The sequence below is a fragment of the Ammospiza nelsoni genome, chromosome 26 (genome assembly GCF_027579445.1).
Source record: "Ammospiza nelsoni isolate bAmmNel1 chromosome 26, bAmmNel1.pri, whole genome shotgun sequence".
In the NCBI taxonomy this organism is placed as follows: Eukaryota; Metazoa; Chordata; class Aves; order Passeriformes; family Passerellidae; genus Ammospiza; species Ammospiza nelsoni.
This window is the reverse complement of record NC_080658.1, coordinates 1,274,202-1,290,944: the sequence shown is the minus strand read 5'-3', so window position 1 is coordinate 1,290,944 and position 16,743 is coordinate 1,274,202. Positions and strand designations below refer to the sequence as shown.

The 16,743-nt window shown below is 67.7% G+C and overlaps 2 protein-coding genes across 2 annotated transcripts; both read left to right on the top strand.

The window, feature by feature from the left end:
- Nucleotides 1-1,443: 1,443 nt before the first annotated feature.
- Nucleotides 1,444-8,699, top strand: MPP2 (MAGUK p55 scaffold protein 2). Its single transcript, XM_059489096.1, has 11 exons — nt 1,444-1,590; nt 2,058-2,216; nt 2,325-2,474; nt 3,280-3,507; nt 4,699-4,830; nt 5,267-5,372; nt 5,630-5,698; nt 5,801-5,962; nt 6,947-7,149; nt 7,229-7,357; nt 8,078-8,699. Exons 1-11 carry the CDS (start codon nt 1,474-1,476, stop codon nt 8,252-8,254), a joined length of 1,632 nt encoding a protein of 543 aa, XP_059345079.1. The 5' UTR covers nt 1,444-1,473; the 3' UTR covers nt 8,255-8,699.
- Nucleotides 8,700-10,618: 1,919 nt separating this feature from the next.
- LOC132084012 (all-trans-retinol 13,14-reductase-like) lies at nt 10,619-16,482 on the top strand. The gene is made up of 11 exons (XM_059489007.1): nt 10,619-10,790; nt 11,084-11,266; nt 11,958-12,351; nt 12,627-13,036; nt 13,450-13,647; nt 13,947-14,072; nt 14,639-14,777; nt 14,860-14,969; nt 15,190-15,356; nt 15,439-15,598; nt 16,337-16,482. The coding sequence occupies exons 1-11, from the start codon at nt 10,619-10,621 to the stop codon at nt 16,480-16,482; spliced, it is 2,205 nt and encodes a 734-aa protein (XP_059344990.1).
- The last annotated feature ends 261 nt before the right edge of the window (nt 16,483-16,743 follow it).

The following is a 16,743-nucleotide window of genomic DNA, read 5'->3' as shown; positions in this document are numbered from 1 at the left end:
CCCGTGTACGCGGGGAGGGGGGGATGTGCCCGGGTGGGGGGCGCAGGGTGCGCGTACGCGGGGCACACCCAGGCCTGGCACACGCGTGTGCAAGGTGTGTGTGTGTGGGGGGGGTGTCGCTCTGGCGGGGGTGGGCTCTCGGGTGCGCGCTCTCGTCGGTGCGCGGGTGCGCGCGCGTTGCACGCGGCCCCTTTAAATCCGCGCTCCCGCCTCCCCCCCTCCCACCGCCCCCTTAAAGGGGCCGAGCCCCCGCCGTCCCCCTCCCCACGCCGCGGGTCCCACCCGCGAGCGGGGTGGGTGTGCAAGCACGGGCGTGCAAGCGCGGGTGAGCAGCGGGCACGGGGAAGGGGGGGCGCGGGGAGCGCGCCCGTGGGTTTGCGCGCGGGCGGGAGCGCGCGTAGGAGCGCGCGGGGCCGCGCGTGTCGGCGAGAGCGCGCACACGCGGATGCGCGGCGGTGTTTGAGTGTGCGGGGGTTGCGTGGGTCCGTACACGCGCGTGAGCGCGCTCGGGCGGTTTGCACGCGTGGATGCTCGCGCGCGTGTGCACCCGCGGGAGATGCGCGTGCCCGAGCCGTGCCCGCGCGCGCGAGCTCACGAGGCTGCTCCCCCCTCTCCCCCCTTTTCTGCTGGGCGTGCAAAGCTGTCGCAGCGTGCCCGGTGCACACGCGTGTGCAAGGCGGGGGGCGCGGGCCCCACGCGGGCCCGGGGGGGCGGCGGTACCCGGATCTGGGGCGGGGGAGCGCGGCCCCGCAGCCATGAACCGCCCCGGGCCCGGCTCCGTCCCGCCCGCCCGCGCCCCCCCGGCTCCCCCAGGTACGGGGGGGGGCTCAGAGGGGCCGGGGGCGCTGCCCCAGGGGGGGGACAGAGCGCTCGGGGGGCGGCCCGGGGCGGGGATGCGGTGGGGGTGAGGCAGGTGGGGGAGATGGGGCTGGGGGCTCGGGTGGTGCTGTAACCCCCCCCTCGGTGTGGGGGGGCTGATGGATGCGCCCCCCCCCGGCTGCATCGCCATCCATCGGCCCCCGCCATTGCAGCGCAGCCGCGCAGCCGCTCCCGCCCCCGCGGGCCCGGATGCGGCCCCCCCTCAATTGCATTGCCCCCCCCCATCCCATCGCACCCCTCCCCCTTCCATCGCCCCCCCCCCCCCTTGCATCCCCCTCCCCGTTACACCGTGCTCCGGGGGGCCTCTGACTGCACGGCCACAACTGGGGGGGGTCCATCCCCTTGTCCCTCCCGCTGAACGAGCAGGGGACACTGGGACATTTCCGCACTGCCAGGGGACCCCGACACTTGTCCCCGTAATGGGGGGGGGCAGGGCTGGCTGTGACGGGAATGGGGGGACACGAGCACCCCCGGCTGCACCTTCACCCCCGGCGCTGCTCCTGCACCCACTCCGTGTCCCCCCCACCATGTCCCTGTGTGTGTGTGTGTGTCCCCCGTGTCCCTGTGTGTGTGTCCCCCGTGTCCCCCCCAGCCATGCAGCAGGTCCTGGACAACCTGATGGGGCTCCCGGGGACCCCGGGGGTGGCGGACCTCGACCTCATCTTCCTCCGCGGCATCATGGAGAGCCCCATCGTCCGCTCCCTGGCCAAGGTACGGCGGGGGTGCCAACCATGTGTGTGTGTGTCCTATTCCCTGCACCCAGGGCTCCCCAATCCCCCCGAGATCCCCAATTCCTTCCGTCCCTGGGCGTCCCTAATCCCCCCATCACCCCCCGATCCCTAATTCCCCGCACCCAGAGGTCCTTAATTCCCCCCAGATCCCCAATTCCCTCTGTCCCTGGGGGTCCCTAAACTCCCTGTCCTTCGGGGTCCCCAACATCTCTGCCGTCCCTACCCCCTGAGCCCCCGGTTCCGCAATCCCCTCGGCCCCTCCGAGTGTCCCCAATCCCCCAGAGGTCCCTCATGCCCTTCCCAGGGGTCCTTGGGGACGCCCTGTCCCACCGGGGCTCCCCAATCCCCTCAACCCCCGGAGATCCCGCATCCCCCCGGCGGTCCCGAATCCCCCCCGGCACTCGGGGGTCTCAGGGGTGTCCCCGGGGGTGTCCCCGCTGTCGCCAGGCCCACGAGCGGCTGGAGGAGCGCAAGCTGGAGGCGGTGCGCGGGGACAACCTGGCGCTGGTGCAGGAGATCCTGCGCGACATCGGGCGCCTGGCGCGGCCCGAGGCGCAGGGGGCGGCGGCGGAGCTGGCCCGGATCCTGCGGGAGCCGCACTTCCAGGTGCGGGGGACACCTGGGGTCCCCCTGTCCTGCACCGCAAGGCGCGTGACACACGCGTGTGCCACACGAGTGGGACACAGCGGTGACACCCCCGTCCCCGTGTCGCAGTCGCTGCTGGAGACCCACGACTCGGTGGCTGCCAAGAGTTACGAGCCCCCCCCGAGCAGCCCCGGCCCGGAGGCGTCGCTGGGGTCGCAGCCGGTGCCCCCCGACGCCGTGCGCATGGTGGGCATCCGCAAGGCGGCCGGGGAGAACCTGGTGAGCCCGGCCGGGGGGCACCTTGGGGGGCACGGGGTGCTGCAGGGGCGCCGGGAGGGGATGGGGGGACGTTTTGGGGTGCTGGAGAGCGTTGGCGACATTGGCAGCATCATGGGGTGCTGGGGGTATTTTGGGGTGATGGGGCGTTTTGGGGCGCCGTGGCATTGCGAGGCACCGGGCGGCTTTTTAGGGTGACTGGGAGCATTTTGGGGGGCTGGAGAGTGTTGGGGAGATGGGAGATTGGCAGCATCATGGGGTGCTGGGGGTATTTTGGGGTGATGGGGCGTTTTGGGGCGCCGTTACATTGCAAGGCACCGGGCGGCTTTTTAGGGTGACTGGGAGCATTTTGGGGTGCTGGAGAGTGTTGGGGAGATGGGAGATTGGCGGCATTTTGGGGTGCTGTGGGCATTGCGAGGCACCGGGGGCTTTTTAGGGTGACTGGGAAATTTTGGGGTGTTGGAGAGTGTTGGGGGGATTAGGACATTGGCAGCATCATGGGGTGCTGGGGGTATTTTGGGGTGATGGGGCGTTTTGGGGCGCCGTGGCATTGCAAGGCACCAGGCGGCTTTTTAGGGTGACTGGGAGCATTTTGGGGTGCTGGAGAGTGTTGGGGAGATGGGAGATTGGCAGCATTATGGGGTGTTGTGGGGTGATGGGGCGTTTTGGGGTGCCGTGGGCATTGCGAGGCGCTGGGTGGCATTTTAGGGTGGCTGGGAGCATTTTGGGGTTCTGGGGCTGTAACGGGGTGTCGCGGGTGTGTCACGGGTGTGTCACAGGTGTGTCACGGGTGTGTCCCTCCCCTCAGGGGGTGACGTTCCGCGTGGAGCGGGGGGAGCTGGTGATCGCCCGCATCCTGCACGGGGGGATGGTGGCGCAGCAGGGGCTGCTGCACGTGGGGGACGTGATCCGCGAGGTGAACGGGCGCGAGGTGGGCAGCGACCCGCGGGCGCTGCAGGACAGCCTGCGCCACGCCAGCGGCAGCGTCGTGCTCAAGATCCTGCCCAGCTACCAGGAGCCACACCCGCCCCGACAGGTACCGCATCCCACCTGCCTCCGACCTGTATCACACCTGAATCCGCCTCGTATCCCACCCGCATCTGCCCTGCACCCTGCCCTGCATCCCACTTGTATCCTGCCCTGCATCCGCCCTGCATCCTGCCTGCATCCGACCTGTATCACACCTGAATCTGCCTCATATCCCACCCGCATCTGCCCTGCATCCTGCCCTGCATCCCACTTGTATCCGCCCTGCATCCGCCCTGTATCCAGCCCTGCATCCCGCCTGCATCCGACCTGTATCACGCCTGAATCTGCCTCGTATCCCACCCGCATCTGCCCTGCACCCTGCCCTGCATCCCGCCTGCATCCCGCCCCACGTCCCACCTGTATTTCCCCCACATCCCACCTGCATCCACCACGTATCCAGCCCCGCATCCCACCCGCATCTGCCCCGCATCCTGCCCTGTATCCCACCTGTATCCGTCCTGCATCCCACCCCACATCCCACGCACATCCCACCTGCATCTGCCCTGTATCCAGCCCCACATCCCACCTGCAGCCCGTCTGGATCCGCCCCACATCCAGCCCCGCATTCCCCACCCACCATCCCGCCCACAGCTCCCCCTGCCCTCTGTTCCCATCCTCGTCTTGTCCCCCTGTCCGTGCCATGTGCCCCTTGCTGGTGGGACCCCCGTGTTCCCTCCCGTGTCCCCCTGTGCCCTCTCTGTGGGCTCTGGTGCTCCCTGCCCTGTCCCTGTCCCCACACACGGGTCCCGGCTGGCAAAGGGTGCCCTGTGCTGCCCTCCCCGCCCCGTGCCAGCCACGGCCGTCTCCGAGGGACAAAGCAGCGCTGTCCCCACGAGCGCTGTCCCCACGAGCGCTGTCCCCGCGCTGTCCCGCTGCCCCACGGCCGCGTGTCCCCGCACGTCCCCATGTGCGCCATCGCGGGCGCGGCGCTGGCGGCGCTGGGGACACTCCTGTGCCTGTCGCTGGCGCTGGGGCTGTGCCTGGGGGTGGCCGTGGTGCTCGCGTGGGGCGCGGCGGCCGCGGCCGGGGCTCTGTGCGTGTGCGCGGGGGCCGTGCGGGCCTGGCTGCGGGCACGGCGGGCACGGCCGGGCACGGGGGGCTCCAGCGGGGCACACGCGCGTGGCTGAGCGTGGCCACGGGTCCCGCGTGTCCTCTCGAGGTGCGGAGGGTCCCCCTACTCTAATCCCCCTGTCCCCAGGTGTTTGTCAAGTGTCACTTCGACTACGACCCGGCCACCGACAGCCTGATCCCCTGCAAGGAGGCCGGGCTCAAGTTCATGGCCGGGGATCTGCTGCAGATCGTCAACCAGGATGACCCCAACTGGTGGCAGGTCAGGGGGGCCCTGGAGGGGCGGCCTGGGGGGTTTGGTGGCACTTTGACCCCGTCCTGGGCCAGGGAGGGTGAGGGGGTTCTGGGGGTCCCTGCAGGGTTGGGGTGCGCCTGGGAGAATTCCTGTAAACTGGGGGGTCCCTGGAGCTTGGGACGTGTCCTTGCAGCTACTGGGGAACTGGGGGATGCCTGGAGCAAGGGAGGGTTCCTGTGTGGGCTGGGAGGTCCCTGGAAATGATGGGATTTCCTGGAGCTCGGGATGCGCGTGCCTATCGGGATTTGGGGCTGAGGAGAGTCCCTGGAAATGGGGAGGGTCCTTGTGGAACTCGGGGTGTCCCCGGAGCTGGGGGTGTTCCCTGAGGTCGGAGGGGTCCCTGGAGCCCAGGGGGGTCCCCGTGGGGCTGGGGGGGTCCCCACGCGTGGCTCCGTGTCCCCAGGCGTGCCACGTGGAGGGCGGCAGCGCGGGGCTGGTGCCCAGCCAGCTGCTGGAGGAGAAGCGCAAGGCGTTCGTCAAGCGCGACGGGGAGGTGGCGCCCTCGGCAGGTACGGGGACACGGGATGGAAGGGCCACCTCCCGAGGGGGAGCGCGGCGGGTCCCCTGCGCCCCGTGACAATGTCCCCGTGACCCCAGGGCCTGTCCCCATGGCACAGTCCCGCAGGGAATCCCCGGCTCTCAGGGTGATGTCCCCATGGCGCTGCCCCTCAGAAGGTCCCAGCTGCTGTGCCCATTGTCCCCGTGCCAGGATGCTGTCCCTGTCCCCGTCCCTGCCCCCAGCTAATCCATCCCCTTGTCCTCACAGGGGCCCTGTGTGGCAGCCTCAGCGGGAAGAGGAAGAAGAGGATGATGTACCTGACGACGAAGAACGCCGGTGCGTGTCCCAGGGCGCTCCCGGGGGATACAGTGGTGGCACCCGCTGGGACAGGGTGCCCTGGGGTGCCCAGGGACGGTGCCAGCCCTGTCCCTCGCCCAGAGTTCGACCGGCACGAGCTGCTGATCTACGAGGAGGTGGCGCGGATGCCGCCGTTCCGCCGGAAAACGCTGGTGCTGATCGGGGCGCAGGGCGTGGGGCGCCGCAGCCTCAAGAACAAACTGATCATGTCTGACCAGGCGCGCTACGGCACCACCATCCCCTGTGAGTGTCCCCGTCCCCTGTGAGTGTCCCTATCCCCTGTCACCACCATCCCCTGTGAGCGGCCCTGTCCCCTGCAACCATCCCTGTGAGTGTCCCTGTCCCCTGCCACCATCCCCTATGAGTGTCCCTGTCCCCTGTGAGTGGCCCTGTCCCCTGCCACCACCCCTGTGAGTGGCCCTGTCCCCTGTCACCACCATCCCCTGTGAGTGTCCCTGTCCCCTGTGAGCGGCCCTGTCCCCTGGCACTACCCCTGTGAGTGTCCCTATCCCCTGTCACCACCACCCCTGTGAGTGTCCCTGTCCCCAGTCACCACCATCCCCTGTGAGCGGCCCTGTCCCCTGCCACCATCCCTGTGAGTGTCCCTGTCCCCTGTCACCACCATCCCCTGTGAGTGGCCCTGTTCCCTGCCACCATCCCCTGTGAGTGTCCCTGTCCCCCAGCACCTCCCCTGTCCCCTGCAATTATAATCGTCCCCGTCCCCTGTCACCACCCCTGTGCCCCATCATTGTCCCTGTCCCCTGTGCTCATCCTTGTCCCCAGAGCATTGCTGCCCCCTGCGATCATCATCGTCCCTGTCCCCTGTGCTCATTGTTGTTTCCACAGCGTCGCTCTTCCCTGCCACCTCCCCTGTGCCCCATCGTCGTCCCTGTCCCCTGTGCTCATCCCTGTCCGTGCCAGCGTCCCTGTCCCTGCCAGCATTCCTGCCCCTGCCATCCCTGACCCTGCCAGCATTTCTGTCCTCGTGCTCATCCCTGTCCCCTGCCAGCATCTCTGTTCGTGCCAGGGTCCCTGTCCCCGTGCTCTCCCTGTCCCCTGCCAGCGTCTCTGTCTGTGCCAGGGTCCCTGTCCCCTGTGCTTATCCCCGTTCCCTGCCAGCGTCCCTGTCCCCGCCCCGCTGCCACCCCCGTCCCCGCGATTGTCCCGGTGTCGGTTCCCGGCCGGGACCCCGGGCCAAGGGGATGTCACTGCTGTCCCCCCCGGCAGACACGTCCCGGAAGCCGAAGGACAGCGAGCGGGACGGGCAGGGCTATCGCTTCGTGTCGCGGGCCGAGATGGAGGCCGACATCAAGGCGGGCCGGTACCTGGAGCACGGCGAGTACGAGGGGAACCTCTACGGCACCAGGATCGACTCCATCCGCGCCGTGGTGGACGCGGGCAAGATGTGCATCCTGGACGTCAACCCGCAGGTGGGGACGCGGCCAGGGGACGGTGACGGCCGCCGCCGCGTCCCCCGGGCGCGGGGCTGAGCGCTGTCCCCACGGCCAGGCCGTGAAGGTGCTGAGGACGGCGGAGTTCGTGCCCTACGTGGTGTTCATCGAGGCGCCCACGCCCGAGAGGCTGCGGGCCATGAACAGGGCGGCCCTGGAGAGCGGCGTGGCCACCAAACAGCTCACGGTGAGGGAAACTGAGGCAGCTCCGGGGGGCAGGAAGAGCGCACACAGTTGGCGATGGGATTTTCTTACCATATCAGGGGGTGATGGGGAAACTGAGGCAGGTTTTGGGGGGCAGGAGGGCACAGTGGGTGTCCCCCACCATCTCTGGTTGTGATGGGGAAACTGAGGCAGGTTTGGGGAGCAGAGGACACACAGGATGCAGTGGGTGTCCCCTACAGTCCCGGGGGGGTATATAGGGAAACTGAGGCAGGTTTGGGGGACAGGAAGAGGACACACAGCTCCTGTGGGATTTCCTCACCATGCCTGGGGGTGATGGGGAAACTGAGGCAGTTTTGGGGGGCACTAGGGGGACACACAGGTCGCAGTGAGTGTCCCTGGCGGTGATGGGGAACCTGAGGCAGTTTTGGGGTGCAGGAGGCAAACACACAGGTCGCAGTAGGTGTCCCCCCCTGTCCCTGGTGGTGATGGGGAAACTGAGGCAGGTTTGGGGGGCAGGAGGCGGACACAGTGGGTGTCCTCCCCTGTCCCTGGCAGTGATGGGGAAACTGAGGCAGGTTTGGGGGATAGGAGAAAGACACAGATGTTGCAGTGGGTGTCCCCCCACCCGTCCCTGGTGGTGATGTGGAACCTGAGGCAGTTTTGCGGGGCAGGAGGGGGACACACAGGTCACAGTGGGTGTCCCTGGTGGTGATGGGGAAACTGAGGCAGGTTTGGGGTGCAGGAGGCGGACGCCCAGCGCACGGTGGAGGAGAGCAGCCGCATCCAGCGCGGCTACGGGCACTACTTCGACCTGAGCCTGACCAACGATGACCTGGAGCGCACCTTCGGGCGCCTGCGCGAGGCCATGGAGCTGCTGCGCGTGCAGCCCCAGTGGGTGCCCGTCACCTGGGTCTATTAGGGACCCCCGCACCCCTCAGCCCCACCCGGGAGGGTTGGGGGGCCAAGGGGGGCTGTGTTTCACTATGAGCTCGCAGGGGGCGGGGGGGCTCTCTGCTCTGCCCAGCCCGACCCCTCTGTCCCCCCTCGGTGTGCCCCAAACCTGGGCTGGGGCGGCCGTGGGGACCCATGGGGGGCACAGCCCCCCCGCAGCTGAGTCACTGCCAGGACCCGGGGCCGCCCCCCGGGTTGGGGATGGGTTTGGGGGGGTCCCCTCCCTGTGCCCCAGGCCACACCCCCCCCCCTCGGGGACCCCCTTCTCCCCTTACCAGGGTGGGGGTCCCTCAGTGTCCCTCGTGTCCCCTGTCACCCCTTCCCAGGTAGCAATAACCCCGCGCCCTGTAATTAACCCTTAATTAACCCGTAACCGACCTTGTAATTAACCCTGTAATTAACCCGGTGGGGGGCTGTGGCTGGGGCCTCGCTGAGGGGGGGTCTGGGCTGGTGACAGGGGGTGTCCCCAAGGGACAGGGACACGGGGGGTGCGGGGGGTGTCCCCGTGTCCCTCCTGCCCCGTGTCCCTGCCGCCGTTTCCTCCTTTTTGGTACTTTGCTGTCAATTTTATTAAAGGAGACAAAAAAATGGGTTTGGCCCTTGTGGTGAACGCGAGGGGGGGTTGGGGCTGGCGCCACCCGTGTCACCCGTGTCACCTGTGTCACCCGTGTCACCCGTGTCACAACCAGCCCTGTCCCACGTAGCGCCGATGTTTTTATTGTAAATCGCCATTTCCCACCAGTTTGGGGCTGGGAGGGCACCGGGGGGGTTGCGGTGAGTGTGTCACACGCGTGTCACCTTGCACACGCACGGGGCCCGCCCTTCCTTGGTGCCGCCGGGAGGGGTCAGCAGAGCTGCAGGCACCGGGGAGGGCGTGTGGGTGTGCAAGGGGGTGTGTGTAGGTGTGCAAGGGGGTTTGCAGACGGTCCTGGTGTGCAAGGGGGTGTGTGTAGGTGTGCAAGGGGGTTTGCAGACGGTCCTGGTGTGCAAGGGGGTGTGTGCGGGTGTGCAAAGGAGGTTTGCAGACGGTCCTGGTGTGCAAGGGGGTGTGTGTAGGTGTGCAAAGGGGGTTTGCAGACGGTCCTGGTGTGCAAGGGGGTGTGTGCAGGTGTGCAAAGGGGGTTTGCAGACGGTCCTGGTGTGCAAGGGGGTGTGTGCAGGTGTGCAAAGGGGGTTTGCAGACGGTCCTGGTGTGCAAGGGGGTGTGTGCAGCTGTGCAAGGGGGTTTGCAGGGGGGTGGGTGTGCAGAGGGGTTTTGGCTCCTTTGCGCAGGTGTGGGTGTGCCCGTGTTTGTGTGTGCAGCGCTCTGAGGTGACACACACGTCCCCACCTTGTGCACACGCGTGGGCACCTCCCAGGGGCTGCCGTGGCCATGGGGTGTCACTGGATGTCACAGGTGCCAATGGGGTGCCATGGCCTTGGGGTGACATGCGGTGCCATGAGGTGCCATGGGGTGTCATTGGATGTCACAGGGTGCCGTGGGGTGCCATGGCCGTGGGGTGATGTGTGGTGCCACAGGGTGACATGGCCTGGGGTGCCCCATCCGTGGGTGCTGTGCCCATGGGTGCCCTGTCCGTGCTGTGCCCTGTCCATGGGTGCTGTGCCCATGGGTGCAGTGCCCTGTCCAAGAGCTCTGTGTCTTTAAGCAGCGCTGTCCCTAAAGCCGCTGTATTGGCCGGTCCATAATCCCCGTGTCCCTAAGCTGCCGTGCCTATAAGGGCTGGGCCGTGTCCCTGTGTGTCTGTGCTGTGTCCCTGCTGTGTCCATATGTGTCTGTGATCGTCTGTGCTTGTCCCTGCATGTCCCTGTGTGTCCCTGCTGTGTCCATATGTGTCTGTGATCGTCTGTGCTTGTCCCTGCATGTCCCTGTGTGTCCCTGCTGTGTCCATATGTGTCTGTGATCGTCTGTGCTCGTCCCTGCATGTCCCTGTGTGTCCCTGCTGTGTCCCTGCTCTGTGTCCCTGCTGTGTCCATATGTGTCTGTGACTGTCCGTGCTTGTCTGTGCATTGTCCGTGTGTGTCTGTGAGTGTCCCTGTGTGTCTGTGACTGTCTGTGGGTGTCCCTGTGTGTCTGTGACTGTCTGTGAGTGTCCCTGTGTGTCCCTGTGTGTCTGTGACTGTCTGTGAGTGTCCCTGTGTGTCCCTGTGTGTCTGTGACTGTCTGTGGGTGTCCCTGCCGTGTCCCTGTGTGTCTGTGACTGTCTGTGAGTGTCCCTGTGTGTCCGTGTGTGTCTGTGACTGTCTGTGAGTGTCCCTGTGTGTCCCTGTGTGTCTGTGGGTGTCCCTGCCGTGTCCCTGCCGTGTCCGTGCACAGCCACACGCAGTGACAGCCATGTGGCCCATGGTGCTGCTGCTGCTGCCGGTGGCGCTGGCCGTGCTGGCCCTGGCCCGGGTGGCCCATCGGCTGCTGGCCCCGTCCGGCAACCCCTTCTCAGGGCCACCCCTGGAGCCACCGCGGCCCCTGGTGACCGACCAGCGCGCCCGCGACAGGGTCCTGAAGCAGGGTGAGTGCTGTCCGTGTGTCCCTGTGATCATGTGTCCGTGTGTCCCATGCTGGCTGTGCAGAGCTCAGTGTCCCTGTTGGTCACTGTCACCTGTATGTATGTGCACAGCTCAGTGTCCCTGTTGGTCACTGTCACCTGTGTGTATGTGCACAGCTCATTGTCCCTGTTGGTCACTGTCACACCCGTGTGTGTGTGCACAGCTCAGTGTCCCTGTTGGTCACTGTCACACCCGTGTGTGTGTGCACAGCTCAGTGTCCCCTGTTGGTCACTGTCACCCCTGTCTGTGCGTGCAGGGTTCAGTGCCCGGCGTGTCCCAGCCCCGCTGGACGCCGTGGTCATTGGCAGTGGCGTGGGGGGCCTGGCGGTGGCCGCCACCCTGGCCAAGGCGGGCAGGCGGGTGCTGGTGCTGGAGCAGCACGACCAGGCCGGGGGGTGCTGCCACACCTTCCAGCAGCACGGCGTGGAGTTCGACGTGGGTGAGGACATCCCTGTCACCCCCTGTCACCCCCTGTCACCCCCTGTCACCCCCAGTCACCCCCTGTCACCCCCTGTCACCCCCTGTCCCTGCAGCCCCACTGTGAACCTGCTGCCAGCCCCAGTGTGTGCCATACCCCTGCCGTGTCCCTGCCATGTCCTGTCCATGCCCTGTCCCTTCCATGTCCCTGCTATGTCCATACTGTGTCCCTGCCATGTCCTTGTTGTGTCCCTGCCCTGTCCCTGCCGTGTCCCTGCCATGTCCTGTCCATGCCCTGTCCCTTCCATGTCCCTGCTATGTCCATACTGTGTCCCTGCTATGTCCATACTGTGTCCCTGCCATGTCCCTGCCATGTCCCTGTTGTGTCCTTGTTGTGTCCCTGCCCTGTCCCTGCCGTGTCCCTGCCCTATTCCTGCCATGTCAATGTCCCTGCCATGTCCCTGCTCTGTCTTGTCCTGTCCATGCCGTGTCCCTGCCATGTCAACGTCCCTGTCATGTCCCTGGTGTCCCGGCCGTGTCCCTGCCATGTCAACGTCCCTGTCATGTCCCTGGTGTCCCTGCCCTGCCCAGATCCCACCCCTGCCCCTCAGTGCCATACCAAAGCCAACCCTGCCCTCCACGGCCACTCCCTCCGCGTGTCCACGCGCTGTCCTTCGCCGTCCTCCACCATGTCCCCTGTCCCCACCCCTCAGGCATCCACTACGTGGGGCAGCTGCACGAGGGGAGCCTCCTGCGGGTGGCCCTGGACCAGGTGACAGACTGGCAGCTCTGCTGGCACCGCCTGCCCGACCCCTACGACGAGGTGACCCTGGGGGCGCGGCGCTACCTGCTGCGCTCGGGCAAGGTGGCCTTTGTCACCGCGCTGGAGGAGCAGTTCCCCGAGGAGAAGGAGGCCATCAGGGAGTTCATGAGGCTCTCCAAGGTGTGCCCTGGGGTCACCTCCCCACGTCCCCAAGGAGGGGTCGGCTTGGGGTGGTGGCACTGGTGGGGACGTGGGGGCGTGGGGGTGTTTGTGATGGGGAAGGGGCTGGGCTGTGGGAACAGTGGGGACACAGGTGACAGTGGTGGTGGAGACGTGGCTGATGGGTGTGGTGGAATGGTGGGGACACAAGTGACAGTGGTGGGGACATGGGTGATGGGCATGGTGGGAATGGTGGGGACACAAGTGACAGTGGTGGTGGGGACATGGGTGATGGGGAAAGGGTGGTGGGAATGGTGGGGACAAAAGCAGTGGGCACAGAAGGGACACAGAAAGGACACGCAGGGGACATGTGCGATGGCCATGGTAGGGACAAGTTCTGGAGATAATGAGGGATTTTGGGGGGACATCTGCTGAGCCATGGGTGGCCCTGGGGCCACAGCAGTGACAGTCCTGAGAACGCGGTGGTGGCCAGGCAGGGCAGTGCTGATGGTGGCACACAGGTGGCTGCGCTCAGGCTGTCCCCAGCTGCCATGGGCGGTGGCACTGTGGCTGTCCCCACTGATGTGGGCGGTGGCGGTGGCACTGTGGCTGTCACACGTATGGCACTGCGGCTGTCCCCAGCTGCCGTGGGTGGCACCGTGGCTGTCGCGCAGGTGGCCTCGCGGCACGCGGCGCTGCTGGCCCTGCTGAAGCTGTCCCCTCGCTGGCTTGTCACCGTCCTGCTGCGCTCGGGGCTCCTGCCCCGCCTGTCGCCCGTGTTCCGCATGGCCGCCACCAGCCACAGCCAGGCCGCCGCCCGCCTCACCTCCAACCCCGACCTGCGCGCCCTCTTCGGATACCTCTTCTACGGTCAGGGGCCCTCGCGACAGGGAGGGGCTGTCGCGACAGGGAGGGCGCCGGCTGGAGGAGCAGGGCGGTACCGCGATTGTGTCACGACAGGGGGTGGCACCATCGCGATATGGGCAGCGCTGTGTCGGGATGGGGGCGGCGGGAAGAGCAGCGTCGCGATACAGAGAGGCCACGTGACACTGCGGGAGGGCCGTGTCGCGATAGTAAAAGGATGTGTCGCGGTATGGGAGGGCCATGTCCTGATAGTAGAAGGATGTATCGCGGTATGGGAGGGCACCGTGGTGCCAGCGGAGGGCTGTGTCGCAACAAGAGAGGGCGATATCGCGGTGAGGAGCGCTCTGTCGCGACACGGGAGGGCTGCCCCGCCCTGCGGCGGGCTCCAGCCGTGCCCGTGTCCCCTCATGTCGCCGCAGGCACGGCCCCGCGGGACTCGAGCTTCCTGGTGAACGCGCTGATGGTTCACCACTACCAGCGCGGGGCCTGGTACCCGCGGGGGGGGGCCAGCGAGGTCGCCTTCCACGCCGTGCCCGTCATCGAGCGGGCGGGGGGCGCCGTGCTCGTGCGCGCCCCCGTCACGCGCGTGCTCGTCAGCGCCGACGGCACCGCCCTGGGTGAGCGCCGGGACCCCACGAGGGACGGGGACACGGTGGCGGTGACCCCCGAGGGACGGGGACACGGTGGCGGCGACCCCCGAGGGATGGGGACACGGTGGCGGCGACCCCCGAGGGATGAGGACACGGTGGCGGTGACCCCCGAGGGATGGGGACGCGGTGGCGGCGACCCCCGAGGGATGAGGACACGGTGGCGGCGACCCCCGAGGGACGGGGACGCGGTGGCGGCGACCCCCGAGGGATGGGGACACGCTGGCGGTGGCGCCCCCCGTGTCCCCTGACCCCGCCGCTGTCCCCAGGGGTGGCGGTGCGGGCGGGACCCGGTGAGGAGGAGCTGGAGATCCGCGCCCCCCTGGTCATCTCGGACGCCGGGATCTTCAACACCTTCGGGAAGCTGCTGCCCCCGCACGTCCGCAGCCAGCCCGGTAATGTGGCGCTCGTGTCACCGTGGTGCTCGTGTCCTCGGTGTCACCAGCATCCTTGGTGTCCCCAGTATGGCCAGACCCTCATTGTTCCTGCACCCCCGTGTCCCTGCACATGCAGGGTCAGATGCCACCCCTCTGTCACCTGCCCGGGCTCAGGTGCCACTCCCGTGTCCCTGCACTGGGTCAGGTGTCATCCCCACGTCCCCTGCCTGGACAGGCTCAGGTGCCACCACCACGTCCCCTGCACACACAGGTCCGATGCCACCCCCATGTCCCTGCCCGGGCTCAGGTGCCACCCCCGTGTCCCTGCACTGGGTCAGGTGCCATCCCCACGTCCCCTGCACACACAGGTCCGATGCCACCCCCATGTCCCTGCCCGGGCTCAGGTGCCACCCCCGAGTCCCTGCTTGGACAGGTTCATGTGCCACCCCCGTGTCCCTGCTTGGATTCAGGTGCCATCCCCCTGTCCCTGCCCAGGCTCAAGTGCCGCCCCCGTGTCCCCGCCCCGCTCAGGTGTCCCCCCGGTGTCCCCGCCCCGCTCAGGTGTCCCCCTGATGTCCCCGCAGGTGTGCGCTCCCTCCTGGCCATGCTGCGCCCGGGCATGGGCTCCTTCCTGGTGTTCGTGGGGCTGCGGGGCAGCGCGGCCGAGCTGCGCCTGCCCCCCACCAACTTCTGGATCTACCCCCACAACGACTTGGATGCCATGTGAGGGCTCTGGCACCGCGGGGAGGCGGCACGGGGGGCGGGTGGGGGGCACGGGGGGCATCCCACCCCTCTGTTCCCGCAGGATGACCCGGTACAGCGCCCTGAGCCGCGACGAGGTGCCCGACAACCTGGCCATGATGTTCATCACCTTCCCCGCCGCCAAGGACCCCACGTACGAGCAGCGGCACCCAGGTACCCTCGGGGGGGGGCTCCGAGACCCCCCAGCTCCCTCTGCGGGCTCAGAAGCTCCTCAGTCCCCTCCCATACAAGCAGCGGCACCCAGGTACCCTCGGGGGGCTCCGAGACCCCCCAGCTCCCTCTGCGGGCTCAGAGGCTCCTGAATCCCCTCGGCACGGGGTGGGCGCTGCCACCGCCACCACCCGGGATGTCACCAGCTGTCTCTGCCCCACAGGCAGGTCCTGCATGACCATCCTGACCATGGCACGCTACGAGTGGTTCGAGGAGTGGGCCGGGAGCCGCCCCCGCCACCGCGGCCCCGAATACCAGCGCTACAAGATGGACATCGCCCAGCGGCTGCTGGACAGGGCCCTGCTCCGCTTCCCGCACCTGCGGGACAAGGTGGGGCGTCCCACAGGGCCGGAGCGCCCATCCGTGCCCCCCGGTGCCCCCTGGCACGCCGTGAACCCCCCATCCCGCCCAGGTGGAGTTCGTGGAGGCGGCGACGCCGCTGAGCAACCAGCACTACCTGGGGGCGGCGCGGGGGGAGATGTACGGCACGGAGCACGACCTGCGGCGCTTCAGCCCCGCCGCGATGGCGGCCCTGAGACCCGACACGGCCGTCAGGAACCTGTACCTGACAGGTGAGGGGCTGCGGGTGTCCCCACGGCCGTCAGGAACCTGTACCTGACAGGTGAGGGGCTGCGGGTGTCCCCACGGCCGTCAGGAACCTGTACCTGACAGGTGAGGGGCTGCGGGTGTCCCCATGGCCGTCAGGAACCTGTACCTGACAGGTGAGGGGCTGCGGGTGTCCCCACGCCACGTCTGGCTGTCCTTGAGACCATCTGTCCCTGTGTCCTACCGCCCCTGTGTCCTGCTGTCCCCATGTCCTCCTGTCCCCACGTCCCCACGCCATGTCCTGCTGTCCCTGAGACCGGCTGTCCTTGTGTCCGGCCGTCCCGGTGTCCTGCTGTCCCTGTGTCTGGCTGTCCCTGTGTCCTGCTGTCCCTGTGTCCCCACGCCATGTCCTGCTGTCCCCATGTCCCCCATGCCGTGTCCTGCTGTCCCCATGTCCTGCTGTCCCTGTGTCCCCGCGCCATGTCCTGCTGTCCCTGTATCCGACTGTCCCCGTGTCTCCACACCATGTCCTGCTGTCCCCATGTCCTGCTGTCCCTGTGTCTGGCTGTCCCTGTGCCCCTATGCCATGTCCTGCTGCCCCCGTGTCCTGCTGTCCCCGTGTCCTGCTGTCCCCGTGTCCAGCTCTGCGCTCTGGGTGCTGTCCCTGTGGTTGTGGTGGCCACGTCCCCATGGTGGTGGCTCTGTCCCGCCCCGGGGATGGCCGTGTGTCCCACGGTGTCTGTCTGTCTGTCTGTCTGTCCCAGGGCAGGACGTGTTCTCCTGCGGGCTGGCGGGGGCCGTGCACGGGGGGCTGCTCTGCGCCTCGGCCGTGCTGGGCCGGCTCCTCTACCTGGACCTGCTGCTCCTCAAGAGGAAAATCAAGCGGCGCCAGGGCCGCCACACGGCCTGAGGGGACAGCGGGGACAGCAGGACACGGGGACAGCTGGCCCCGGGCTGGGAGGGGCTCCTGGCTCAATAAACCCCGATATCCCAGTGGCCAGCGGCTGTGTTTGGGGAGGGGATGGAGATGGGGGTGGGAGAGGGACGGGATGGGGATGGGATGGGATGGGATGGGATGGGATGGGGTGGGGACTGGAATAGGGATGGGACAGGGGTGGGATGGGAATGGGGATAGAGGTGAGAATGGGATGGAGAGAGAGTTGGGATGGGG

What these genes read in the sequence shown, in the direction of transcription:
- MPP2 (XM_059489096.1), top strand. Translation starts at nt 1,474, where the DNA reads ATGCAGCAGGTCCTGGACAACCTGATGGGGCTCCCGGGGACCCCGGGG. An exon ending in GGAGGTGGCGCCCTCGGCAG is followed by an intron (nt 5,373 to 5,629) that starts GTACGGGGACAC and finishes TTGTCCTCACAG; the next exon opens with GGGCCCTGTGTGGCAGCCTC. An exon ending in TGGCCACCAAACAGCTCACG is followed by an intron (nt 7,358 to 8,077) that starts GTGAGGGAAACT and finishes TTTGGGGTGCAG; the next exon opens with GAGGCGGACGCCCAGCGCAC.
- LOC132084012 (XM_059489007.1), top strand. Translation starts at nt 10,619, where the DNA reads ATGTGGCCCATGGTGCTGCTGCTGCTGCCGGTGGCGCTGGCCGTGCTG. An exon ending in CGGCGTGGAGTTCGACGTGG is followed by an intron (nt 11,267 to 11,957) that starts GTGAGGACATCC and finishes CCCACCCCTCAG; the next exon opens with GCATCCACTACGTGGGGCAG. An exon ending in CAGGAACCTGTACCTGACAG is followed by an intron (nt 15,599 to 16,336) that starts GTGAGGGGCTGC and finishes TGTCTGTCCCAG; the next exon opens with GGCAGGACGTGTTCTCCTGC.